This window comes from Lissotriton vulgaris, chromosome 12 (genome assembly GCF_964263255.1).
Source record: "Lissotriton vulgaris chromosome 12, aLisVul1.2, whole genome shotgun sequence".
Lineage (NCBI taxonomy): Eukaryota > Metazoa > Chordata > Amphibia > Caudata > Salamandridae > Lissotriton > Lissotriton vulgaris.
In genome coordinates this window covers 3,969,331-3,997,044 of record NC_141700.1, presented here as the reverse complement: position 1 = coordinate 3,997,044, position 27,714 = coordinate 3,969,331, and the positions used below count along the sequence as shown (strand labels likewise).

The following is a 27,714-nucleotide window of genomic DNA, read 5'->3' as shown; positions in this document are numbered from 1 at the left end:
TTATTGGGCAGAAAATGTGTAGACCCCTTGACGTAGGTTATTGTGACAGCGGATCCCTCAAAGACCTCTTGGGAGGCTCTGGGTTCCGTGGAGTTAGAGCAGTTCAGCATACACTATGGAAGAACCCCATCGATACCCTTGCGTTAGAAGCATTGTTTGTAGCTCTCAAGGATCCAGACAGAGGTAGGCAACAAGGTTGTATTGATGGATAATATTACAACGTATCACAGTTTGAATCAGAGGCAACCGATTCAGTTGTCATAGATAGCACAATGGTTTATTGGCCCAAAACTGTCCTATACATCTTAGTGAGGACATTTAGTGGGAATGGAAAACGTTTTTGAAGATCAGTTTAGCAGCAGCAATCTGAGAGATTGCTTACATTATAACTTAAGGGAAGTACCCCTGTAGAAATATTTCAGTGATGGGATGGTCTTTAGACGAAGGGGCGTCAGCTATGCTGGTGCTCCTGGATCTATCGGCCGCTTTTGATTCAGTAGACCATGGAAGATTGCTGTTAAGGTTAAGAGACACAGGTCTGGAGGATAAAGCACTGAACTGGCTTCAATCCTACTTAACGGATCGCTCCCAGAAAGTTGCATTGGGCACTTTCTCTTCCAAACCAAAACGGCTCTGGTGTGGGGTCCCCCAGGGGTCTGCACGCAGCCCGTTACTTTTTAATATTTACTTAGCCCCACTTTTTACCTTGATCGCCAAATGGGGGGTCAAGGCAATCTCATATGCCGATGATACTCAATTGGTTTTCCCCTTTGCTGAAGTATCTGAGGTTGCTTTCAGTAAAATTAAGGGCTGCCTTAAAGACATAGCCAACTGGATGAACACTATCAAACTCAAGCTGAATGCATCCAAAACGGAAGTGCTATTCTTTGGAAAAAATACACGTCCTACTCCAGACCTATGGTGGCCCCCCGAAATGGGACCAGCTCCAGCCCCTGGATCTAATGCGAAGAACTTGGGAGTAAGATGGGACGAGAATCTCTCTTTCTCCTCGCATGTTCAGCAGGTCTCCACAGGTTGCCTTCACAAACTTAGGAACCTTCGCAAATTTCTATCTCTCCTACCTGCTGAGTGCCGTAAAACGGTAGTCCACGCAACAGTTACCTCAAGACTGGACTACTCGAACAGCCTCTACCTTGGTCTCCCCAAGTATCTGGTGCAGCGGTTGCAGATCGTGCAGAATGCGGCTGCGAGACTTATAAAACCGATTCCTTTTAAACATCATGTCTCTCCGCACCTTCGCGAACTGCACTGGCTCCCAGTGGCGAGCAGAATTAAATTTAAAGTTCTTACCCTGGCGTTTAGAGCATTAAAAGGCACCTGCCCTAACTATTTAAAACTTAGACTCACCCGCTACCATCAGGACAGACATTTACGCTCCAACTCCCTGCTTCAGCTAACTATACCAAGAGTTAGGAAGGCCAGACTTGGGGGTAGATCCTTTTCTGCCGGTACAGCGAAACTGTGGAACGCCCTGCCTCTGGCCATTCAATCCACCTCGACAGAAGCAAGTTTTAAGAAACTCCTGAAGACCTGGCTTTTCATGCAAAAAACCTAGGCATTTGTCATAGCTTCTGTCTTAAGCTGTAAGCTCTCTACTAGCGCCGGGACACCTCCTTGTGAGGTAGCTGTTCGCGCTTTACAAGCATCAGTATTATTATTATTATTATTATTATTGGTGTGAGGTTATAATTGTAGCCTCTTCCTCCTCTCTCGGGTATTCAGTATGTGTTCTTTAAGATGCACCTATGACATTTCTTATTTTGGCTTCCATGTGAGCAAGACTAACCTGGTACTCTCAACTTCCGTTGGTGTCATTTCAGCCATATTGCAAATTACAGTTTATTCCAGCCTTGTTGGGTGAACATGAAGGTCGGATATTACATTCCAAACCACAAGCCGGTTTACCTCAGGGATGCATGAATGTTCAGGCAGAGATTAGGAGCCTGATTTACAAAATGTTCTTTCATAAATTGCTCACAGACTTTTCTGCAAATGGAAAAGAACTTTGTGAATTGACGAATGTACTAATAGACCTTTTCACAAAATTCCCATTCGTAGTGGGTTGCAGTCCGACTTACCTCCTTAATATTCATGAGCCAGTCGCAAATTGTTACTCTCTGAATGTACGCCATCACAGAATGCTTGCCTGCTGGGGCCAGCAGAACTCCTGCCAGTGATCGTATTTTAATAAATACACTTTTTTTAATGCAGCCCATATAACTTGAATGAAAGGGACTGAATCTTAACCGCATGCGCGCTAGCGGGTTTTCCCGCTGCGCGCTGAAATTTAAAAAAACCTGCGTTACGTGACAAAGCCAGCTCGTCATGCGCGCAGCGCAGGTAACGCCCATGACGAGCTGGCTTTGTCACCAGCATCGAAGGGGTTAAAGAGAAAAATAAATAATTTTTTAAAAGTTTGTTTGAAAGTTGGCACTATCACCCCCCCTCCCTTTTCAGACTCCAACCAGGAGTCAATACGTTTTTGACAGGATAGCAGTCGCAAAACATTGATACAAGACTAACTGATTCTCTATTGGGAAGGGATGCTCACTTTGCCACTGGATTCAAGCAAGCCGGGCTGAAGAAGGCTGGAATGCCAGAAACCGGTCCTCGGAAGCTTGTTTCCGGTCCAGGGAAGACATGGCTTGGCAGTTCGGGCTGGACTGTTCCCATGAGGCACAGGGTCAGACTGATTTGCATATAGCCATGTCTGAACTGGGGTGGCAGAGTGGGCTAAAGAACGGTGATGGATCAAACCCAGATCTTTTGACTGGGTGTGAGTGTTTGATTGGTTCAGATGCTCCGTCCATCGCTACCCCCTTTTGTACCGCTTTTGACCTCCATGGGTGTGGCAGGGTATGCTAAGACGTGAGTCCCTTGCTCACTTTGCCACTGGATTCAAGCAAGCCGGGTTGAAGACGGCTGGAATGCCAGAAACCGGTCCTCGGAAGCTTGTTTCCGGTCCAGGGAAGGCATGGCATGGCAGTTCGGGCTGGACTGTTCCCATGAGGCACAGGGTCAGACTGATTTGCATATAGCCATGTCTGAACTGGGGTGGCAGAGTGGGCTAAAGAACGGTGATGGATCAAACCCAGATCTTTTGACTGGGTGTGAGTGTTTGATTGGTTCAGATGCTCCGTCCATCGCCACCCCCTTTTGTACCGCTAAATATGACCCATAACATAGCAATATATTTGTTTCTAAACCCACAGAGTGATTCAGTAACAAATCTCAACATAGGTTTCGTACATAGCAAAAAGCCATTCTGCGGTCACGAGCCCTATGATGTTGTAAATCGCAAGCTTTTTACAACCACAAAATGGCCTTGTTCAGTAGGGGAGGATATTAACTATCTTTGTACATTACCAATACCTGGTTAAGCGTTCATATCGGTGTGGTTGCATCCAGCAGCAGTTGGAGATTTCCAAAACAGGCTCTCAGTAGTCCTAATTACAGCCATTGAATGACCTGTAGCCGGATTAGAGAGGATTATTACCGGAGAACTTTACAGCCACCCTCTTGGGGTATAAGTGTTTTCATAACGCAATTAATTTATTTGTTTCACATTGTTCTAAAGCTTAACTGCACTTCGCAACGTTAGCAAGCTTTACGATTTTCTTGGACCATTCAAGGAATATTTGAATAATAGCGATACCGTGGTGCTGAGTCTTAGGGTCATGCTGACAAGCATATTATATTGGCTATAAAAAGTACGGCGGGTTGGTTATAAGGGGTTAGGGAGCATGGGAAGGCGGATTCAGCAGTGGGTACACATGCGCAGTTCTAGATGGATCTTATTCTAGATGTATTTTGAGTAGGGAGGTGTGCAAGCCCCTTATGAAGGTGCAAGTGCTGCTGTGGTCTCGGTGGCCTGCGGGAGCTCACATGCTTGTTGCTGATTTGGTGAAGCAGTATTGTGTCGTTGCTTCTGGTGTCTCTGCATCCTCGAGAGAGAGAGTGTGAAGGAGCTGGCCTGAGAGTTGGGTATTTTTTGGTTGATAGCTTTCGTGATTTAGGCAGAACATTTTGAATTTTATACTGGTTTTCAGTAAAAGCCCATGAGGGTCGCGCAGAATTGGTGCAATTACTTTCTTTTTGACTGATTAATGTTACTGTCAAATGCAGTACTGCTTTGATGGATTAAGGGGTCCACAATTGAAATGTCAGCAATCTTGTACCTTGCAAACACTGTGAAAGTAGTTTTGTTTGTATTCATTACTTCCTTGTTTAGTTGGCGTTATCACTTGAAGTACTCGTGTAGACAAAGGTAGTGTAGTCTTGCAAGCGCATCCAAGTTTCTTACCAAAGACTACTGAATTGTCAACATTTTTGACAATTGAAAAGGGCAGGTCAATACAATGTTAAGGAATTCAACAAAAATGAAAGGGAGCATTAGTCAAAGTTGAACCTCGTTCCTGACCGCACACCATGTGTTCTGTAACTACACATGCTTCAAACAAAAACATTATTTAATTGTAACAATTGTTTTGAATCTTGTTGTGTTGTTGCTTCATAAATGAGCCTCCCGACTCCCCTCTGACCGGAATGTAGTATAGTACGCCCTTTATTACAGGCAGAAACACGTTTTACACAAATGCCACAGGATAGATGTCCTCTCAGAAGGTGAAAAATCACCGGCCCCGGCCCCCTGGTACTCACCTACTTTACAAAAAGTGAATAGTAAGTGTAAAACAATAGAGAGACACTGGAGGAAAGATTATGCCCCAGAATCTAAAGTAAGATATAAACAAGCAATCGGAGAGTATCATTCTCTCTGTAATATTGCTCGGGCAGAGTACGTTAGTACTACTATCTCGAATGCTCAAAACTGCCCTAGAGTCCTGTTTAATTTGGTTAAGGAACTGTCTGGTATGGCCTGTCAAGCTCCACAATTTACTTTAACTGACTCACCATGTGAGGAGTTTGCAACATTTTTCCTTGATAAGGTGGAACAGATTTATTCCAGATTAAATATCCCTAAAGTTTACACTGCACAACAATACACGGTCACTACTGGTTTATCAAATCCTGAAACTCAGTCAGTGGCTCAGTTTAGTAACAGTATGAATAAACTTGAACATTGGACACTGTTTGACACGATTTCTTTGAATCGTGTTTTAAACAGGGTTAAATCAGGTTCTCCTCTGGATCCGCTGCCCATTACTATATTGCAAAAATTGCACCCTTCTATTCTAGACCAGATTAAGGAACTACTTAATGCCTCCCTACGTGAAGCCCTGATTTCTCCTGAATGGAAGCATGCGATGGGTCTTCCATTGTTAAAGAAACCTAATGCTGATCCAGCTCAGCTCTCCAACTTTCGACCTATTTCCCTGCTCCCAGTTTTCTCCAAGTGTTTGGAGAAACATGTGAACTCGCAACTAACTCACTGTGTGGAGTCCCCAAAGCTCTTACACCCATCTCAATAGGGGTTTAGAGAAGGGTACACAACAGAAACCATACTTTTGGGAGAGAGTGAAATGTTGCGTAGCCATTTGAATGATGGGGACACCGTAGCGCTCATATTGTTAGACCGGAGCGCTGCATTTGACACGGTGTCCCCTACTGTGCTTTTGCAAACACTTAGATCCATTGGCGTGACGGGAGTTGCTTTGGAATGGATTGCAAACTTTCTGTCCGGTCTCACATTTCAGGTCTCTTTCTCTAAAGCAGTTTCCAAAGTCCATGCTTCCCCCTATGAGGTGCCACAGGGCTCGACTCTCAGCCCTTTATTGTCTAACATTTATGTTAAACCATTGGCTGATATTGCGGAGGAGGCGGGGCTGTCAATTTTTTCCTATGATGACGACGACACCCAATTAGTCTTCTCCCTTTTGTGCTAAAGGAAACCTTCGTGCCCTCTTTTCTTCAAGCTGGATTAAGTAAAATCATGCAGTGGATGCAAGTCAATTCACTTAAATTTAATGTAGAAAAGACAGAGGTGCTCATCCTGGGGAAAAAGAAAGAACTTTGGGGCCCCCAACATTGGCCTCCTGAATTGGGTGTTACCCCTCAGCCCACTAAACAAGCCCGTAATCTGGATTTTGTAATTGACGATCAGCTTTCAATGAGGGCTCAAGCCATAAAGGTAGCTGCAACTTGTTTCGCCATTCTTAGATGGCTCAAAAAGATTTTATGGATGCTGCCGGAATCTACAAAAAGAACGGTCGTCCAGGCTTTGATTACTTCTCGCCTGGACTACGGCAATATCCTTTATCTTGGGTATAACAAGGAGGTGATTCACAATGTTAGACGGACCGGGAGGGTCGGCCGAGATTACGGGGAGAGGTCTCCAGGGAGAGCCGTCTCCAACGACTGTACAGACAAGTAACTTCCCCCCCACAGACGGACGCCACACAAGACTGAAGGTTAACGAGATTTTATATGCAATTCTTAGGTTACGTTGGTATGATACAAGGAGGTCTGGACTCAGGGGTCCCCTCGATTCTAGTCTTTGGTTGAGGAGAGGGGTAGCGGGACAGTCTTTAGTTACCAATGAGTACAAAATAGCTCTCAATCCTCGAGCTCGGCGTTCTAGATGATCGGGCCGTGGAGGAGCCAAGCAGGTCCCGAGATGGACGAAGGAAGGATGACGGTCCGCGGCGGAGCCTGCAGGTCCCGGTGAAAGATGACGGTTACAACGGTCCGCGGCCACGCCAGCAGATCCCGACGACGATGAAGGATGAAGGTTACGACGGCTGTGGCAGCGCCAACAGGCAGGACGATGGTGCACAGGACAGAGCTACGGCAGCGCCAGTAGTCCGTCCAGGATGAGTTCCTCTTTACGTCTCTCGACTCCAAGATCCAACTGCCTTCCTGCTCTGGAGCTGCCCCAGTTATAGGGCTGGAGTGCTTTGATGTCCGGACCTTCGCACTTGGAGGTCGGGAGGTCCGGGATGAGGGGGCCCAGACACCCAGCAGGGGGGTGGAGCCAGTGCCCGGGGAGGCGATGGGCGAGCGGCACTTGGCGGGGGAGAGCCATTGACACCTCTTTCTCCTATTGACTTGCCAAGTAGCCCGCTCGCCTCCTGGGTGGATGGTGGTGCCGGGATGTCTGAGGCCTGGCCAGGCCCATGGTTGAGTTCGGCCGGGGGCCAGGTGGCCACGTGGTGGGGTGTCCAAGATGGCGCCCCAGGATGGGCGCGTAGGCTGGCAGTGGATCGGACCCACGAGGTTGACATGCTCGAGGGCAGGGGTCCCTGAGGGGACGGAGGACGTGCAATGGTGGTGTGTGGTACTAGCGTGACCGGGCTCGGGCCTGGTTGAGCCGGGAAGAGCGGCCCTTCATGTGGCCTGTCCAACATGCGTCCCCCCCAGCTGAAGGCTGGGAGAGTTACCCATCCTCTTGGGGACTCTCCTCGTCGAGGCGGAAAAACCGGGACAGGCCATCCGCGTTGGCGTGATCTGGCCCAGGCCGGTGTTCGACTGTGAAGTCCATACCTTGCAAGGAGATGGACCAGCGTAGCAACTTTGGGTTTTCCCCCCGCATATGCATCAGCCACTGCAGGGGTCGGTGGTCGGTCTGCACCCGAAAGTGGGTGCCAAAAAGGTAGGGCCGGAGCTTCTTGAGGGCCCATACCACAGCGAAGGCTTCCTTCTCTATGGTGCTCCAGCGTTGCTCCCGTGGTAGGAGTCTCCGGCTGATGAAGGCCACCGGTTGATCAAGGCCTTCGGTGTTCACTTGAGACAGGACCGCCCCAATGCCCTGGTCGGAGGCGTCCGTCTGGACGACGAACTCCCGGCTGTAGTCTGGGGCCTGGAGCACAGGAGCGGAACACATGGCGGCCTTCAACTGTTCGAATGCCGTTTGACACTCTGGGGTCCAGTTCACTTTCTTGGGCTGATTCTTTGACGTGAGTTCTGTGAGAGGCCCCACTATGGTACCATAGTCTTTCACGAACCTTCGGTAATAGCCCGTGAGGCCCAGGAAGGCTCGTACCTCGGTTTGGGTGATAGGGGGCTGCCAGTTCTGGATGGCGGCAATTTTCAACTGTAAAGGGGCCACTAGGCCGCTTCCCACCTGGTGTCCGAGGTAGGTCACAGATCCTTGTCCAATTTGACACTTGCTGGCCTTGATTGTGAGGCCAGCTCGCTGAAGGGCTTGCAGCACTGCTCGGAGGTGGTGGAGGTGCTCGGTCCAATGGTGACTGTACACAGCGATGTCGTCTAGGTAGGCGGCGCTGAACCCTTCGAGCCCTGCCAGGACCTGATTGACGAGCCGTTGGAAAGTCGCTGGGGCATTCTTCATGCCGAAGGGCATGACCGTAAAATGGTAGTGGCCATCGGGGGTGGAGAAGGCAGAACGTTCTTGTGCTCGGGGTGTGAGGCTGATCTGCCAATAACCTGCTGTCAGGTCGAAGATGCTGAGGTAGCGGGCAGCTCCCATTCGGTCGACCAGTTCATCCGCCCGGGGGATGGGATGTGCGTCTGTTCTGGTGACTTCGTTCAGGCCCCGGTAGTCGACGCAGAACCGTAGTTCTGGTGTGGTTCCGGGGGCGGCTGCTTTGGGGACCAGTACGACCGGGCTGGCCCATGGACTGTCTGAGGGCTCGATGACCCCGAGCGTGAGCATCTTGGCCACCTCCGCCTGGATGCAGGCCCGTACCCGATCAGGTACGCGGTAGGCCCGGTGGCGGATGGGAGGGCTGTCTCCAGTGTCCACATCGTGCACACACCAGGAAGTGACACCTGGGGTGAGGGAGAACAGACTGGCGAACTGTGACAGGAGGGCTTGGCACGCTTGGCGTTGTTCTCTGGTGAGGGTCTCCGAGAGTCGGACCCCATCCACGGAGCCGTCTTGCTCCTGGGTCCGCAGGAGGTCAGGGAGAGGCTCGGAGTCGTCTTCAACCCCATTGTCTGTGGCCATCAGTAGGCTGAGCTCTGTTCGTGCAAAGTGGGGTTTCAGTCTGTTGGTGTGGAGGACTCGGAGTGGGTTCCGGGAGGACTCCATATCGATCAGATAGGTGGCAGGTCCCTTGCGCTCGATTACCTTGAAGGGCCCTGTCCATTTGTCTTGGAGAGCGCATGGCTCCGTGGGGGACATTACCCATACTTGTTGCCCTGGTTCGAATTCGATGGATGAGGCGTTCTGGTCATACCATTTTTTCATGTCCTCTTGACTGGCCTCTAGGTTGGCTTTTGCTAGGTCTCTGAACCGCCGGGACTGGTTTCGGAGGGTGAGGAGGTACCGGAAGACATCTGGAGGGTTCTTGGCCGGAGGCATCTCCCAGCCTTCTTTGATCAGGCTGAGCGGCCCCCGCACTGGGTGCCCGTATAGCAGTTCAAATGGGCTGAAGCCTAGGGATTTCTGTGGGACCTCTCGGTAAGCGAAGAGGAGGCACGGCAGCAGCACATCCCACTGGCGACGAAGGGGCTCTTCCAATCCCCCGATCATCCCTTTTAGCGTGCGGTTGAACCGCTCAACAAGGCCGTTCCCCTGGGGGTGATAGGGGGTCGTGAATCGGTAGGTGACCCCACACTGTTGCCAGAGGGATTTCATGCATTTAGAGATAAAGTTCGTGCCTCGGTCGCTGACGACCTCTCGGGGGAACCCCACACGGGAGAAGATCCCCATCAGGGCCCGGCCGACCACTGGGGCTGTCACGGTCCGGAGAGGAACAGCCTCAGGGTAGCGGGTGGCGTGGTCCACTAGCACCAGAATGAAGCGATGGCCTTGTTTTGTACGCGGGTCCAGGGGGCCCACAATGTCTATTCCGACCCTCTCAAATGGGGTCGTGACTACTGGAAAAGGTTGCAAGGGGGCCTTTAGTTTGCGGCCGCTCTTCCCACTGGCTTGGCACGTGGGGCAAGATCGGCAATGCTGGTGCACATCGTTTCTCATTTTGGGCCAGAAGAAGTGGGTCACTAGGCGACTGTAGGTTTTATCTTGTCCCAGGTGTCCTGCCAGGGGAACATCGTGGGCCAGGTTTAGCAGGAAGTCTCTAAAGCGGAGGGGCACTACTAGTACTCGGTTGGCCCCCAGCTCGACGATTCTTTGCTCGCTGTACAACAGATCATTGTCCCAGTAGACCCAATGAGTTCCGGAGGTATCCCCTGCGCTTTGGGCGAGCGCTTGCTGGCGGAGTCCCTCGAGGGAGGGACAGGTCTTCTGTTCCTGGCGAAATTGTTCTTGTGTGGGCCCCCCCTCTTGGGCCCACTGGTCAAGGTTAGCGAGGTCGGAAGGTTGAGCAGGTTCGAGGGGGGTGTCATGGTCGGTGGTCTCGGCTGGGGCGACCGGAGGCGGTGGCGCCGGCCATTCTGGTTCTTCCGGGGGATGGTTGGCACGGGCGGCCATGGACCGGGTGGTGACGCACGCCCAGTCCGGGACGCCCAACATCCCCAAGTGTTCTTTTCGCTCCACGGCTGCCCACGGGGAGCTCTCCAGGTCATTTCCGAGGAGACAGTCCACGGGGGCGTCGTCTCGGACCGTCACCTTCAACATGCCGGAGACCCCTCCCCACTCAAAGGGGACGCAGGCCATCCGACACAGACTTTCCGAGTTGTCGGCTGATCGCACAGGGCAGAGAATGTTCGGTAGATATTGTTCTGGGGTCACCAGGTGACAGCGGACGGCTGTCACACTGGCCCCGGTGTCCCGAAGGGCTTCGGCCCGTTGTCCATTGATGCTCACCCATTGGCTGTACTTCTGGGTGTTAGCGGGTAGGGGGACCCGCGGGACCATGTCTCTTCCCCCTAAGCACGCGAGAGTCATGGCGGCTGGCTCCCACTCTTGATACTCTTGCTCGTCTGTTTCTTGTTCCTCGGAGATCTGTTCTTCCCCTAGGGCCACGGCGGCCACTTGGCGGGGTTTTGGACTCTGATACTGCGGGCAGCTTGGGTCGTTGGCATAGTGGCCGACCCGTTGGCATCGGTGACACGTGACATTGGCTCTGTACCCTGGTCGCGCCGGGGTGCTGCCCCGGTTGGCCGGGGGGGTGGTGCTGGTAGCGGGGGCGGCCGGAGTGTTGTCTCTTCCTCGTCCTTGGCCCCCTCCTCCTCCTCTGGGTCGGTGGTGACCATGGTTGTTCCTGTTCTGCTCGTAGGACCCATTCCGGCCCACTCTGGTGATCTCCCACCGGTCAGCTTCGGCTGCGAGCTGCCGGGGATCGGTTAACTTGCTGTCGAGGAGGTGTTGGCGTAGTTCAATGAAGCAATTGTTGGACAGATGCTCCCACACCATCAGATTGAACAGCTGCTCGTAGGTCGTGACGTTGTTTCCTCTGATCCAGCCTTCGAAAGCTCGGCTAAAGTACGTTACATAGTCCACCCAAGTGGTACCCGGGATGCGTGTGCAGTCTCGGAACCTCTGACGGTACATCTCGGGCGTGAGGCCATAGCGGGTGAGGAGGGCCGCTTTCATATGGTCGTAGGAGGTCATCTGGTGGTCTGGGAGCTGTAACAGGGTATCGCGGCCCTCATTGAGGAATCTGCCCCATAGGCCGGCTCCCCAATCGTTCCTATCGATCCGGTGCGCAGTCATAGCGATTTCATAGGCCTTAAACCATTGCTGGATGTCGTCCTCTCGGAAATATTCTCGGACAACATCCTTGGGGATGTGTACTTTTTTCTCCGTGGTCCCTGGGGTGTGTGGTCTCTCGGGCACCCCTAACTCTTTATTTTGCTTGCGCAGGTTGATCTCGGCTAGGTTCCGTTCGTGCTCGTACGCCAGTTTCTTTTCCTCGAGCTCCCTTTGTCTCTGTTTCTCCTCTCTCTCTTCTCGGAGACGTAGGTGCTCTAAGTTGATTTTTTGTTCGGCTAACTTGAGTTCTATGTCCATTTTGAGTCGGGCCATTTCTAGTTCGTGTAGTCGGTTTTTTTCTCTTTCTTGGATCTCGTCTTGCGAGAGACCGGTTCTTTGCTCTTCAGGGGCCGTGTTGGTTTTTTTCGTGGTGCTTTGCTCAGGGGCTTCGGCATCCCCGGTCTCTGCCCAAGATTCTAGGGCATGCTTAAAATCGTCCTTGGTGCTTAGTCCGGTGGTAGCGATACCTAGTTCGATGCAGAACTGCTTTAGTTCACGATGGCTGTACTCCTCTAGTTTTTCCATTTGGAACTTCTCAGTTGATCCGCTTTCTTTAGTTGTCATTGTGGTTCGTTGTGGGGTGAGCTACTCTCTGTACGTTATGCGGTGATTCGGATCGCGCCGCTGGCCACCAATGTTAGACGGACCGGGAGGGTCGGCCGAGATTACGGGGAGAGGTCTCCAGGGAGAGCCGTCTCCAACGACTGTACAGACAAGTAACTTCCCCCCCACAGACGGACGCCACACAAGACTGAAGGTTAACGAGATTTTATATGCAATTCTTAGGTTACGTTGGTATGATACAAGGAGGTCTGGACTCAGGGGTCCCCTCGATTCTAGTCTTTGGTTGAGGAGAGGGGTAGCGGGACAGTCTTTAGTTACCAATGAGTACAAAATAGCTCTCAATCCTCGAGCTCGGCGTTCTAGATGATCGGGCCGTGGAGGAGCCAAGCAGGTCCCGAGATGGACGAAGGAAGGATGACGGTCCGCGGCGGAGCCTGCAGGTCCCGGTGAAAGATGACGGTTACAACGGTCCGCGGCCACGCCAGCAGATCCCGACGACGATGAAGGATGAAGGTTACGACGGCTGTGGCAGCGCCAACAGGCAGGACGATGGTGCACAGGACAGAGCTACGGCAGCGCCAGTAGTCCGTCCAGGATGAGTTCCTCTTTACGTCTCTCGACTCAAAGATACAACTGCCTTCCTGCTCTGGAGCTGCCCCAGTTATAGGGCTGGAGTGCTTTGATGTCCGGACCTTCGCACTTGGAGGTCGGGAGGTCCGGGATGAGGGGGCCCAGACACCCAGCAGGGGGGTGGAGCCAGTGCCCGGGGAGGCGATGGGCGAGCGGCACTTGGCGGGGGAGAGCCATTGACACCTCTTTCTCCTATTGACTTGCCAAGTAGCCCGCTCGCCTCCTGGGTGGATGGTGGTGCCGGGATGTCTGAGGCCTGGCCAGGCCCATGGTTGAGTTCGGCCGGGGGCCAGGTGGCCACGTGGTGGGGTGTCCAAGATGGCGCCCCAGGATGGGCGCGTAGGCTGGCAGTGGATCGGACCCACGAGGTTGACATGCTCGAGGGCAGGGGTCCCTGAGGGGACGGAGGACGTGCAATGGTGGTGTGTGGTACTAGCGTGACCGGGCTCGGGCCTGGTTGAGCCGGGAAGAGCGGCCCTTCATGTGGCCTGTCCAACACACAAGTTACAAATTGTTCAAAATGCTGCTGCCCGACTGCTCTGCCAAATTTCCAAATTCTCTTCTGTGTCTAGTTCCTTACGCGATCTCCACTGGCTGATAGTGGAGAATCGCATCACATTTAAGACCCTAACTTATATGTACAGGGTTTAAATGAGTAAGGCCCCCCAATATTTGAGATCTATTGCTCAACTGTACGTTCCTCCTCGGTCTCTTCGTTCAGCTAGTCAGACTAAATTTGTGGTACCTAGATATAGATTATCTAGAGTAGGTGGTCGTTCCTTTTCTTACCTAGGGCCTACTTTGTGGAATTCTCTTCCTCTGTCTTTAAGAAAGGAGTGTAGTTTTGTGCACTTCCGTAGGATGTTGAAGACCTGGCTTTTTAATCAATAGGCCTCCTTCCGTATTTTGTTTGAACTCTGCAGGCGGCGCCGGGAAACCCTTGGGTAGCTGAGCGCCTCATAAAAGTAAATAACCTAACATAGATGCTGAATTGTACCAAACATCATTTACCAGTGGGGAACATTCTTTCTGCCAGTGTGATGAAGATCTGTGAGCTAAAGTTTTAAAGGCTGAAGCTCTGCAACACTCTCTCACCAGCCATAAGGGCTCTCATAATTACTTTGCAGAGAATTAGAGAAATCCCAACTATTTCTTAAGCTGTCTGTCTTGAGGTCTAAAGTCCCAAACGACCGCAACACTGAATCCCTGTGGGGGAAGTCAAATGTAATGCAGCCACGTGCATCACCTAACTTTTATGCACCCCCATTTGTTTAGCAAGTTTTTAAAAAACCAGCACTAGAAAGTAACAAAGTTTAACCCTCTGAAAACAACCATACAACATGCAGTGTAAGTATAGTCTTGATCCCTGTGTAATGGATGTATGTACTTTTTTCAAATGTAATATTTTTTGGCCACAATGTTAATTGCAAACAAAGGTACCTCTATTGTTAGCACCACTTTCAACTACACAGCTGTATGTAAACGTACAAATCTGTCTAATGCCCTAGATACTGAATTCTAATGCAAAAACAATCAGTATACACAAACTAGACACATTTTCCATATGTGTGCTCTATACAAGCAACAACAAACCTGATCACATGGAACATTGTAATCCAAGTACAGTCATGACCTGTGTGGCCCTCTCGGTTTGGGAGGTGACTTGAAGTGGGCAGAATTCATAAAACGGGGGTAATGGGGTTCACAGGAAACCATACTTGAGGGACGAGATGAAGTAGCTGATCTACAATAGTATGCAGAGACGGAGAGTAGAACGTCTGCCTCCGGTTCCTCCTGGTGTAATCCACCAGTTCACAAATGTCTCTTTCTGTGGTTGGAGGACTCTTGAATTTCAATAGCCTGTCAAATTCACTTTGGCTTTGTAAAAAGGACGTTTGATTGTAAGAGTGTTTGGCCTTTTCCGTAATTTCTCGTTCTTTACAAGTTTCAGTCTCTCACTCCAGTCCTTTACCTGAGTCTCTTGCTGCAGTGCAACGCTTTATCCCTTCATTGCAGTCCCTTGTCACAGTTCCAGCCGTGTTGAGACATTAAAGGATCTTCTGTTGTGTACAGCGTTCACACCACATCCCTCTGCTCTTTAACATCTATTTCTGCACAAGGCTAGACATATTTATCCACCCTCAAGCCATTATTTCCCAGTTACCTTTCTACTTCAGTGAAGGCCAAAACTTCTCTCTACGCTTTGATCCAAGTTAATGCTTCCTTAGATGCTGAGAAGGGCGCATGTACAAGTATTCTGACAACACTTCCCTCTTAGATCAGTAAGATTAGCCATGCTTCTCTGGCCGAGCCATAGCTTTTCACTCTCATCAAATCCTCAAACTACTAGTTTGCAGAGCTGTGTGTATCCTTTTTTCCCAGTATTGCTGCCATTTTTCTAAGCTGTTTCCACACCCCTTCTAAGCGCTCCACTTTCACTGCCCCTTTTGGTTATTGAGTGGTCTGTTCTTTTCTTTCAAACAGGTGAATTATGTGCGGCGGAAGGACAAGAAGGCGAGCGTTCTGTTTGTTGAAGAATCTCTGGCAGATGCCACCAAGAAAGCCAAGAAAGGGTAAAAATTGATATAGTCACTTGATGCTCATATTTCTCCTCTTGAAGTCACCCTGGGGTCCCTACTTTTAACCATAGACTAGTAATATCTCTTAACCCGTACACTAGTGCACTTGCTGCCCCGGAGTACCTCCATAGAGGGAGAGAACCTCTGAACACTTGCTGTAGGAAGCTGTCTCTTTCTATGCGTAACTTAAAAAAGAAGTACACTGTGTAGAGAGTCCATTGAATCCCCAATTTGCTTACAGAGGCTAAAGGAGATAATACTAACGCTCTCTTTTGTGGTAGTGTGGGTGACTTATCAGAAGGTAATGCAAAGCATTTGTTGTATTCAAGGAGGCAATAAATGAGACACACACTCACTCCAAGACTAAATCCGAGACCAAATTAGAAAAGTAACACTTCTTTTTTTTAATTTTATGAAACCAAGAATTTTGTTCAAGGGTAAGTACTGTTTTTAGTTCATTAGATTTAAAATAGCAACACAGTTTAAAGTTGTGCGTTTTTACTCGCAATGCAATTCTATGGAAGGAAAATCATATATGCTTACAGGTAGGTACGTACAGTTGGTTTTTATGTGTTCACCTTTGGGGCTTAGGTTTGTAAGTGACCATAGTCTAAGTACTACCAGCAGTTCCTCAGGAGCTGCCCAGGTTTAGCTGGAAACAGCATGCTGGTGGTGTTGGTACCCGAGCAAGCTATGGTGAAGTGGGGATAGGGGTGGGGCTGAAAACAAGCTGCACCTGGAGACTTAGGAACAACTGCAAGAGTGCCCAAATGGGGGCTGAGGTCGCAGGGGGTCTTGGAGCAAGGGGGCACAGCGGTTCTTCAGTACCCGGGCTCGGCGGCTCGAGTGCAGGGTGTTTAGGTTGGCTTGGCTGGATGTGCTCCTTGCATTGAGGGACAGACAGCTGGGAGGGGCAAAATAAAGTCAGCTGGGCCACTCACAACATGGGTCTCGGTCCTGGTGCAGTGGGAATCCAGATTGGACCCCCACTGTTGAAGTTTGGTGCCTGACATCTGGTACCCTGGGGGTTGGTGCTGTATGGTTCCGATTGGTTCTGGTGTCTTCACATTCGGTGGGGCAACAGATCTGGCCTTCCAGAGCACGAGTACCTTCTCCTGGTTGTCTGTGGTATCATTTGGGCTGGGGAGCCACAAGGCAGTGGACCTGACTCTGTTGTTCGGTGCAGCGAACTGTAGGGGAGTAGCTCCTCTACTCTGATGAAGACTGAAGTCAGTTTGTGGAAGTGCTGGTAGACTACCCAAGACTGGGGCAGGTCTCCAGCTCGCACAACAAGTGACTCTGTCGCGAGTGTCGAGAGAGGGTGTGGACAGGCAGGTTTTGTGCTAAATGGCCACAGCTCTTCTGTTGTTCTTGCCAGGCAGTGACTTCTTCGTCCTCCATTTCTTGATTCGTCATATTTGAGTTCTTGGGTTCAGGGGTGCCACCTAAATATTCAATATAGGGGGGTTAAAGGGAGTGAAGGGTAGTAGCCAATGCGCTGACTACCTTTTGCGTGTCTACACCCTTGATATAACCACTTTTCTTGGGAGTGGGCATAACCCTGACTCTAGTAGGCTAATTCTGTCCAAAACAAGATTGAGGAATCTGAAAAGTGGGGTTTAAGCACTGAGGCAGTGCTTCTGGAAGTTGTCGCAGGTTACGAGCACCTTCAACAAGGGAGGCAAGGCCATTCTAATCCTGTTGGATCTAACTGCATACGTTAACACTGTGCCGCACTCCAAAGTACTTCAGCGCCTTCAAGTGATAGCGGTCAGAAATACAGCCTTGAACTGGCTGGCCTCATTTATGAGCAGTCGTACTCCAGAAGTATGGTTGCCCCCATATACCTCACAATCCAGAACCCTGACTGTGGGTGTTCCCTGGGGTTCAGCCCTTAGCCCCACCCTGTCTAACATTTACCTCACACCCCTGCCTATACTGGCATAGTCACTGAGTGCTAAAGTAATTTCTTATGCTGATGATACGCAACTTCTCTTCTGTGGTAAGGAAAGGTAAAAGGACGGGGAGCTCATCTCTAATTGTCTTGCCAGGGTGTTTCAGTGGCTGGCCCAGCACCAAATGAAATGGAGCCTTTACAAGACCGAGATTGTGGTCTTCGGAGATGTCCCCCATAATCTATTGAGAACTTGCTGTCCTTACGATGCGCCTCAACCTGGCCCCCTTCATAACTCTGAAGAACTTAGGAATTAAAATTGACAGCATCCTCTCTTTCCAACTACAGATTCAAGCTTTAAGTGGCTCTTGCTTCAGCACTCTCCGTACGTACATTTTCTTTCCCTCTTTTTTTTTCTGAGTTGGCCTGGACGAAGGTCATTCGGGCTCTGGTCACAATGAGGCTGGACTGTGGGAATGCCCTGATCTCAGACTTCCCGAGTACCTTCTCAAGAGACTCCAGATGGTGCAGAATTCGGCAGCCAGACTGGTTCGCAAACTCCCTCCTAGAACTCGCATATCTGTCCATTTGAAGGCCCTCCACTGGCTTCCTATGAAAAAAAGGTATTTTTTAAGGCCACGGTTTTAATGCATAACATAAAACCTTGCACGACTCTGGTGCTGTATACCTCAGAGAGAAGATTAGTGATTACACCACAGCGCGTACTCTGCGATCCTCCAAACAGGAACAGGGCTCGGAGAAGGTGAACCCGCCGGACGCGTTCGAGAGAGCCGCACACGGCCTGGTGTACGCTTGACAGGAACCACAACCGGTATCCTCGTGCAAGATATAAATAGTACTCATTTCGAAAACTGAACTTCACACAACTTTGTGAAATATATCGGGTGACCTCCGAGCCCTACTCCTACTTCTTGATTACAATATACATAAACAAAGATATTAACCGTTGTTGGATACACTCGAACTGAGTGCAACTGGTCAAGGGCCCGGCTGGGTCGGAATTATCACCAGCTGAGCGACCTTCTGACGTTGACACGGCCATCTAGCCCTGAGGAATCGCGAAGGCGATGAAACACGTGTCGGCTGGCTGTATTCTGCATTAAAGACTCCAAGATTCACTCATCTGTTGGAGCTTTTTGTCACTTCTGTCAATTGGTGTTTTGAACTGTTGTGAATTGTTACCGAACAATCTATATACTCAATTTAGAGTGCATCGGCAATCCATGTACTCTGCGATCCTCCTCCGCTCACCAGCTAAGTGTGCCCCAGATCAACCGACTTAGAGTGGGGGATAGGTCCTTCTCCTATCTAGGACTGCTCACCTGGAAAAAACTCCAGAAAGATCTCCATCTGGTCAGCAAGCTTGCTGTTTTCAATAATAAACTGAAGGCGGGCTTTTTATGCAGTCAGTTTAGGTATTAAGGTCTGTTGCCTTTAGTCTGAGCTACGGGACACTCTGCTGAGTAGCTGTGCGCTATACAAATCTGCATAACGTAACACGTCAGCTAGTCCACCTTAAGGGTGGTGCTGGCTTGATGTGAGCACACCTCCTAATCTTACTTATTTCCCCGCCTGTCTTGCTGCTAAAAAGTGGGGTTGGGTAGCATTTCCACTATCCGGAGAAGCCTGGGTCTCATAACTAGGGCGGCAGGGGCTTTGATGCTTCCCGCCCTGGAATGTAGATCGTGCTTGGAAGAGGTGTGATTACCTCCGCTCAGAGCAGGAGTTGTTCCTGACCTCCAAGAGCGTAGGCTCTCACTTCAGGGGGTCAGAAGCTTGTCTAGGGTGGTGGGCTGGTCGAGACCAGTCGTTGAACACACTAGGGATTGGTAGATTTTCAGGGGACACCTCTATGGTGATCTGGGTGCATGCGTTAATAAATCCATCACTTCACTGGCATCAGTGTGGATTTAGTAAGACAAGATGTTTGGTACCACACATCTAGAGTCACAGTGAAGCCATCATAAAGCTGGAGAACTTGTAATCACTAGTGTCCCGCCTAGGTACTCGGTATGGCTTCCCTGTGCATTTGTGGTATCTAAGGGTGGACTTGGATCTCACAGGGACAGATCCATTCACGCAGATAAACCCACACAGGAGTATAATGCTCCCTGCCTTAGGGCTGTAAGACCTGCTGTAGGGGTGACTTGCCTAAACCTCATGCTTTGTCTTGCAGGTATGGTGCACAGGGATGTGTGTCATGTCGCCGCTTCGCTTTTCTGTGCGCCAAGACGAGCAGGCCGCAGTGGCGAAATGCATGAGCTTGCTGAGGGGTCCCTTAGGGTGGCACAATTCATGCAGCAGCCCTTGGGGACCCTCTTTAGTCCCAATGCCCTCGGTACCAGGGGTACCATTTACTAGGGATTTGCATGGAGCCCAAAGTGGTGCCGATTGCGGAATAAAAGGTACAGTTTAGGGAAAGAAGACTGATGCTGTGGACCTGGTTAGCAGGAACCGATCACACTTCCAATCATAGTTGTATCAGATTCCAGGCACAAAGTTGGTTATGGGGGAGGGGAGACTGCAGTTAAAAAGAAATTTGCTACGCCTGCTCTGTTTCCCCAAAGGATGACTTTTCAAGCTGAAGCTCTGACGTCCTAAGAATTAACCTCTAAACAGACATATCACCCTCTCCAACATAAACATTGTCTGCCCCAAGTGTAACCTGCACGGATTGAGATCAGCACTGACTGCCCCAAGATTTTCCCATACAGAGGGAGGGCACCTTGCAACCCCATCCTCTGTAAGATGGAGCCTTTTCCCTGAATGTGGCAAGTGGAAGGAACGTGTGAAACCTTTTTAAGTGCTGTTCAGTGAATTTGAGTCTGTGACGAGGGCATGTGGTAATGCACAGTCCTCCACCCAAAGTGAACTGGATCTCAAACCACCGAAGGAGCTGAAATGAACCTGTACAGCCTCAAGTCCTTACGGTCTCCTGTGTCTGGGACAATTAACAGGAAATACTGCCTGCAGTGCAGGAGACCAGCAAGGATGCTAAGGTGGTCCCACGCAAGGTTTAAGGTGCCAGTTGGAACTGGGAGACTTATGGGTACCTCGTAGTCGCCACTCAATGCATGTCTGAAATGACTGTTCAGGATTTTTGGGTGGCAGGGGCGCCCTCCAGCCTAGTGGCAGCCAACAGACTGGCATTCACCAGAGGCAGCAAGGTCCTGAGTTAAAGTGCAACCTGCCCTTGAAACACCTTAATATAGCATGCACTGCTGCAGCTGCTATATGGCTCGCATCTATGCAGCTTATACCAAGCACCATCGCTGTCTTGGCATTGCAGCACACATTAATACACCAGAGCACTACTGGCATAGTGTAGTCTACTTGAGAGCATGTGCCCTTTGGTGGCTGTGCAGTGTTGTGAAGCGTTGTTGAGTCACTCCGTGCTGTGTGTGCTTCTGCTGCATGTTTCTCTGGCAGTCCGAGGGCTGACATAGCTGTGTTCAAAATGCAAGGCTATCGTCAGACAGGTCATGTTTGTTTTGTTGTTGTGCAGGGTGTCCGTGTCCCTCCGAACCTTGAAGCACTTCGACTGTGAGGAGAAGCAAGACTTAACGGTAAGTATAAGGTGGGATTTTGAGTTCTTTCAGGACCCCTGTTTTATGTTGCTGGTTTCCCTTCCAATGCAGGTTTGTCTTTTTTCTGAGCTGGTGGGTTCCTGCTGTGAGCATTTCAGATGTGACAGTGTGTGTGGTGTGCCTCCATCGCCATGAATGTCATTTGTTTTCTTAGTCATGCAGGTGTCTTTCCTATAGAAAGACATCTCTTTATTAGTTTGAACGGTCCCACAAAGTCTCCTTAGTCCAGTTTTTTCATTTGGCATTCTTTACCTCTTTCGTTCGCACAGCATTATTAAGGCCCAAACATTTGTCTGTAAGAAGGCACTGGAAGTGAAGAGTATCCTCTTGTTTTACTGTTGAAAAGGTGCACAGCCTCACACTCTGCTCCCCTTCACTGCTGGGATACACTGTACTTGGCTTCACACCAAAGATACATGCTCAGCTTGGCTTCACACCGATACGATAATACTTGCGCAGCTTGGCTTCACCCCAGGGATACACGCGCAGCTTGGCTTTACCACAGGGATACACGCACGGCTTGGCTTCACCACAGGGATACACAAGCGGCTTGGCTTCACCACAGGGATACACGAGCGGCTTGGCTTCTCCCCAGGGATACACGCGCGTCTTGGCTTCTCCCCAGGGATACACGAGCGTCTTGGCTTCACCCCAGGGATACGCGAGCGTCTTGGCTTCACCCCAGGGATACGCAAGCGTCTTGGCTTCACCCCAGGGATACGCAAGCGTCTTGGCTTCACCCCAGGGATGCGCGCGCGTCTTGGCTTCTCCCCGTGGGATGCACGCGCATCTTGGCTTCACCCCGTGGGATGCACGCGCGTCTTTGCTTCTCCCCGTGGGATGCGCGCGAGGCGCTTGGCTTCTCCCCGTGGGATGCGCGCGAGGCGCTTGGCTTCTCCCCGTGGGATGCGCGCGAGGCGCTTGGCTTCTCTCCGTGGGATGCGCGCGAGGCGCTTGGCTTCATACTGAGGCTACCGGTGCTGCTCGACTTCCTATCGGGAATGCATTCACTGCTTGGATTGGGACTGCGGATACACGCGCTGCTTGGATTCAGATCAGGTGACATTTAAACAGCATTCGGTTTCTCAGCGTTGGTGCGCTGTGTGGCCTTACAGTGTTTTACACTATGCTCTGCTTTACAGTGGGGTTGCTCTATGCTCACTTCACACACCAGGACTATACTGTAATCCGCTTCATGGTGGGGATGCACAGTGCTCTGCTGCACAGCAGGGTAACCTGTACTCTGCTTCATAATGGGGATACTCTAATCCGCTGCACAGCAGGGGTGCATGGTGCCTTGATTCGCAATGTGGATTCCCTGTCCTCTGCTTCATGGCGGGGGTGCACTGTGATCTTCACAGCGAGGGTTCTCTGCTTCACAGCAGTGAAGCATGGTGCTCTGCTTCTCAATGGGGATACCCTGTACTCCACTGCACGGCGTAGATGCATGGCGCTCTTCTTCATGATGGGGCTACCCTGTACTTTGCTTCACAGTAGGGGTGTGCTGTACTCCGCTTCACACGAGGAATACCCTGTGATCCGCTTCATGTTGGGGATACCCTGTACTCCACTTCACGATGGGGCTGCCCTGTACTCTGCTTCACGGTGGGGCTATCTTGTACTAAGCTTTACAGCTGGGATAAATGGTGCTGTGTTTCCTTACTGAGCACGCTCCACACCAGCACTATGTTAAGCCCCGCGCCACACCAGCAATACGCTGAACCCCGCTCCACACCAGCAATACACTGAACCCTGTTTCACACCAGCAATACGCTGAGCCCCGCTTCACACAAGGAATACGCTGAGCCCCGCTTCACACCAGGAATACGCTGAGCCCCGCTTCACACAAGGAATACGCTGAGCCCCGCTTCACACCAGGAATACGCTGAGCCCCGCTTCACACCAGCAATACGCTGAACCCCGCTCCACACCAGCAATACACTGAACCCTGTTTCACACCAGCAATACGCTGAGCCCCGCTTCACACAAGGAATACGCTGAGCCCCGCTTCACACCAGGAATACGCTGAGCCCCGCTTCACACCAGGAATACGCTGAGCCCCGCTTCACACAAGGAATACGCTGAGCCCCGCTTCACACCAGGAATACGCTGAGCCCCGCTTCACACCAGGAATACGCTGAGCCCCGCTTCACACCAGGAATACGCTGAGCCCCGCTTCACACCAGGAATACACTGAGCCCCGCTTCACACCAGGAATACGCTGAGCCCCGCTTCACACCAGGAATACGCTGAGCCCCGCTTCACACCAGGAATACGCTGAGCCCCGCTTCACACCAGGAATACGCTGAGCCCCGCTTCACACCAGGAATACGCTGAGCCCCGCTTCACACCAGGAATACGCTGAGCCCCGCTTCTCACCAGCAATACGCTGAGCCCCGCTTCTCATCAGCAATTCGCTGAACCCCGCTTCACACCAGGAAAACACTGCAAGTCTTCCGCAGATGGAATGCTTTGTGTCTGGATTGACTGTGGGATAGTGTGTGTTATGGGTATATAAGCCTTTGTCCTGCAGGGGTGGATGTGAGCGCCCCCCCCCCCCCCCCGGTGGGGGGGGTGTATATGAACAGGGCTCCCTGTTGGTGGGGGGTATGTGAGCGGGTCTCCCGCTGGGGTGAGAGGGCCTCCCGCTGAGAGGGGTGTGTGAGCAGGGCTCCCTGCTAGGGAGGTATGTGAGTGGGGGTCGGGGCATATGTGAGCAGGGCTCCCGCTGGGGCGCTTTTGAGCATGGCTCCCGCTGGTGGTGGGGGGGGGGGGTGTTGTGAGCGTGTTCCCGCTAGGGCATATGTGAGGCTATACTCTAAGGTTCACAGCTGGGTAGCCTGTAATTGGCACAAGTCCAGCTCCTGAGGGACTAGAGGTGGATTTGAACCTCCAAACTTGAGTGAATGCCAAATGTTTACATTAGGGTTAAGAACTGGTTTGAATTGGTTTGTACAGTGACAAAGTATCTGCGTGCCATTGTTCAACTGTATCGCAGTGCAGTTCAGGGCTAGAAAAAAAAGATTAAGGACGTTACGTTTTGATCTTCCGGTGATAAAAGGCTGTTTCTGCTGCTCTATATTTTGTAGTTCTCATTGGATGGGAGAGAAATGTTTATTGGGGCAGGTGTGTAAATATGCACAAAAATAAAGAAATGGCAGTAGGTTACAATATCCGCCCTTATGTTTGCACAGGAGAAGGCGAGATCGGAGTATGGCCGGGCCATTGACTGGTGTATTTCGCTGATTGCCGATTACAGGATTCGCCTAGGTAAGCATTCCTCTGCTCTTCTTCTCCCCTTGGGAATTGTGTTTAAGAATGCCTGTTTTTGTTGCATGTCTCCATTCCGTTGTGTAAGCAAGTGTTGACTCCTCCAAGGAGGATGCAGCAAATGGAAATGCCTGCTTTCACTGCATGTCTGAACTCAACCGCATGTCGTCCTTGGGTGCTTGTTTTCGACAGCAAGGTATAGTCTCTGAGAATGCCTGAACTCCCCTGTGTTGGTGGGTTGCTTACCGACCTGATTCCAACAGACTGGAGTGCCTGACGATGCACATGTGCTGCATATCGAACTTTTCCGGGATGTGAGCCTCGCCGGCTCACTTCTTCCCCAGCAGATGGCAGTAGGAGGCCAGCAGCCTTAGGATTATGGGGTAGATGTGAGTAACAAGAGAAGTGGTGTCGCTAGTCTAGGAGCCTGATAATGCTGGAGGTTGCAATTGCTGATGGGTGATACAGCTGTTTGTAATGGTCTCTGTGTGAGATTAGAGTTTGGGGGGTTGCTGGTGGGGGGGATGACGGTTGCTAATGGCTGGCGGTACCTAGGCTTGTGGGTGGGAGACTGCTTGTAAAGCTCCCCTGCATAGAGTTACAGAAACCTCCTGGAGGTCTCCATAGAGGGTACCACGTGCCGTGTCGTGCAGCTGGTGCCCCTGGTTTGGTTGGAGCTGGGGTGGTGTTGATGTCTGTGTGGGTTGTGGAGTGCAGGATATCTCCAGGGGGACGGGGACCACCGTGAGCTCCTGTGGTCTTTCATAGGGAGGCTGTCCTATAGATCCATTACAGATAAGTGTGTATGACAATTTACACTGGGCTGTTTTTACTTCTTGCAGGTTGTGGCTCCTTTTCAGGTTCCTTTACAGAGTACTGTGCAGCAGAAATCAGTAAGTGTCACCTCACAAGGCAGAGCATGTACGCACACCCTTCACTTCATGTTTAGACTGTTCCTGTTGTCTACTTCAGACATGACGCGTTCACATGCTTCAAGTGCTGATCACCACTCTGATTTTCCTCCCTCTCAACTATTGAGCATAAGGTGAAGTTTTAATGCAGTTTTCTGTTCTATAACTCCTAGTCATCGCACCAGTAACTGAGCTGGTTTTCAAATCCCTTCACTTTCTTTAGAAAGTCTATTGGGCGCACTAGAAAACGGTGTAGGAAAGGCTAATCTAGCCTTACATTGCAAGGACTGTTCTGTCTGAGATGTTGTAGAATGAATCTTAATATAGATTTACGTACTGTACCCAATGCCGCTTCCTGGTGGCAGCGACTCACAGGGCTATTCACAAAGGTAATTTACACTTGTGAGTGACACATGTAAGTTTACTCTTAAACTTTTTTGTTATTTTATCACTTTGGGCTCGTCATAAAATGCAAGTGTGAAGTTACTCAAAAGTGTAGATTTACATGTCTACAACCCCTGAAAACCTTCGTCCACTTTGAGCTAAAAAGCATATTTTTGTTGAAATCCACCAATTATGCAGCAGATAGTGGGTTATGTGGCAGTTGTTGTAAACCCTTCTTTATATGGAGAATGTATGAGTCATTGAGTCGCATAATTCCAGTGATCTTGCGCATTACAGTGTCTTACAACATGCATTTAATAATTTTGCTGACAACTGACTTTTATGCTAGGTTACCCAGTGCGGAGAGAAGTTCAGAAAGGGCCTTTTCAAATGACTTTCCCCATTTTGGAGACAGATACCGACGACTCACAGGCGGAATTAACTCCCTCCAGATCTCACCTTAACAGGAAGTGCCTACCTGATCGCACCCGAGCAGCCAGGGACAAAGCAAACGAAAAGCTTGTGGAGTACATCGTGAAAGCAAAGAAGGCTGAGAAGCACCTGTTGTCGGTTCTGAAGGGTGAGAGACAGTCACGCTGGCTGCACGAGTTCTTGCACCCCTGCCGCTACCTGACATGTGTGGAGACGTACCTGGAAGACGAGGAACAGCTGGAGCTAGTGGTGGATTATCTGCAAACCATCTGCGATCAGATGAGCAGCCTCGTCAAGACACTCATGAACGGAGACCTGATCCGTTTCATCCTGGATGTCCTCCTGCCCGAGGTAGGTGGCTGGGACCCTCCACGAGCAGAGTCTGCGTCAGCTGTACATCCACCTGTTCCTCACTCTGAGGGTACAAGGGATTGGGTCAATGTGTGTTTGGCTATGCAAGCGTTTATGTACCTGTATGTGTCCAATCCTCCCTTACTTCAGGCTCTTCTTGAAGTTTGGAGTAAATGATGTGAGACTGGCATTCCTCAGAGTTGATGCAGGAGTTGTGCATGTCCTTCAGCGTAGGACTGGGAATGCACCATGCTTTATGATGCCAGTTCTTTTCATATTTCTTTATTCAGTTTGTCGTCTCTGCCTTATAGGCTGTGATTTACGCCATCTCTGCTGTGGATAAGATTGACTACAAGAAAGCTGAAGAGAAATACATGAAGGGGCCTTCAGTCAGCCAAAGGTGAGAGCTTCCCCTTGTGGTTCTCGGTTACCCCCGTACCCCAACGCTCAGTGCTCTGAGAAAGCCCTCAATCGGCTGTAGGTAAGATCTGTTCCAAGAGATTTGACTCCCCATGGCCCCTCCAACAAACAGCAGCTCTGTCGAGGCCTGGAAGCATCCAGGTCTGCAGGGAGCTCAACCTAACTCCCCTAAGGTTTCTAAAATAGTGTTCATTTTTCAGCAAAAATTCATGTGAAATAAAATAATATCAATTTTATCAAGTTGAATCAAAAAATCAAATCCAAGAGACTTTCATTTAATGTATTTTGAAGTAAAGAATCAACTTCTTACTCCTTACATTGAAATCGCTGGAGAAATACGTCGCATGAAAGCATCACAACATAAAAAACTTAATGTCAAAGTATAACCAATAGGCGCAACATAAAAGCCCAATGCATTTCGGGTTACGAAGAACCCTTCTTCAGGGGTTCATGTATCAATGCCGCTTCTTAAGTTCCGTGGCTTGGCACTGCAATACAGATTATTAAGTTTCAGTATTTGAAACCATAATGATAATGCTCACGGATGACAAATAGAATTTGCACATGTTAAAAAAGCCCGGGAGGGGACAAAAGCTAAAGAAACATAAAAAGTAGCATAGTGAAGGAAAGTAAGCCACTGTGATTTGAAAAAATAAATAAATAAATGACTTCCATGAGGCGAATACAAAAAATAAGTGAAGGTTCAGTGAAACGCAGCAGTAACCAGAACCGATGCGTTAAGACAACTTCTCGAAACAACTGTGTTTAGCCCCTAAATACTTGTGTAAGGACTGCTGCCTCCTGTGAGTCATCAGTATTAGCAAATGTTTGACGTGCTCACGGTCTTAAAAGTGGAGTGTTCTGTAAGGATACTGAGTATCGATGTTAATCCATACTGATCTGGGCGTGCTACTTTAGAAAATGTGTACCTACATATTTACGAGTCTTACCGGCATGAAACGGAAACCACACTCGGAGGAGATGTCAATCGGCGTTCTCAAGGGACTTACTGTAAACAAAGTGCAATACGGTGTAAAGAAAAACCAAAGGGCGGTCGTTTCTAGAACCAATTCCACAAGTGGTACTAACAGCGGATGCATCGCTCACCGGATGGGGAGCTCATATGGAGAGA

General features: G+C 50.1%; 1 protein-coding gene across 1 annotated transcript in view; it reads left to right on the top strand.

Annotated features, from left to right (window-relative positions):
• Window positions 1–27,714, top strand: part of PWWP3A (PWWP domain containing 3A, DNA repair factor) — a 91,008-nt gene that overhangs the window by 27,416 nt on the left and 35,878 nt on the right. The window contains exons 7-12 of the mRNA XM_086946669.1: window positions 15,218–15,306; window positions 20,733–20,793; window positions 24,009–24,084; window positions 24,927–24,977; window positions 25,729–26,162; window positions 26,474–26,562. Coding sequence (XP_086802795.1) covers window positions 15,218–15,306; window positions 20,733–20,793; window positions 24,009–24,084; window positions 24,927–24,977; window positions 25,729–26,162; window positions 26,474–26,562 — 800 coding nt within the window. The remainder of the gene's footprint in view (window positions 1–15,217; window positions 15,307–20,732; window positions 20,794–24,008; window positions 24,085–24,926; window positions 24,978–25,728; window positions 26,163–26,473; window positions 26,563–27,714) is intronic.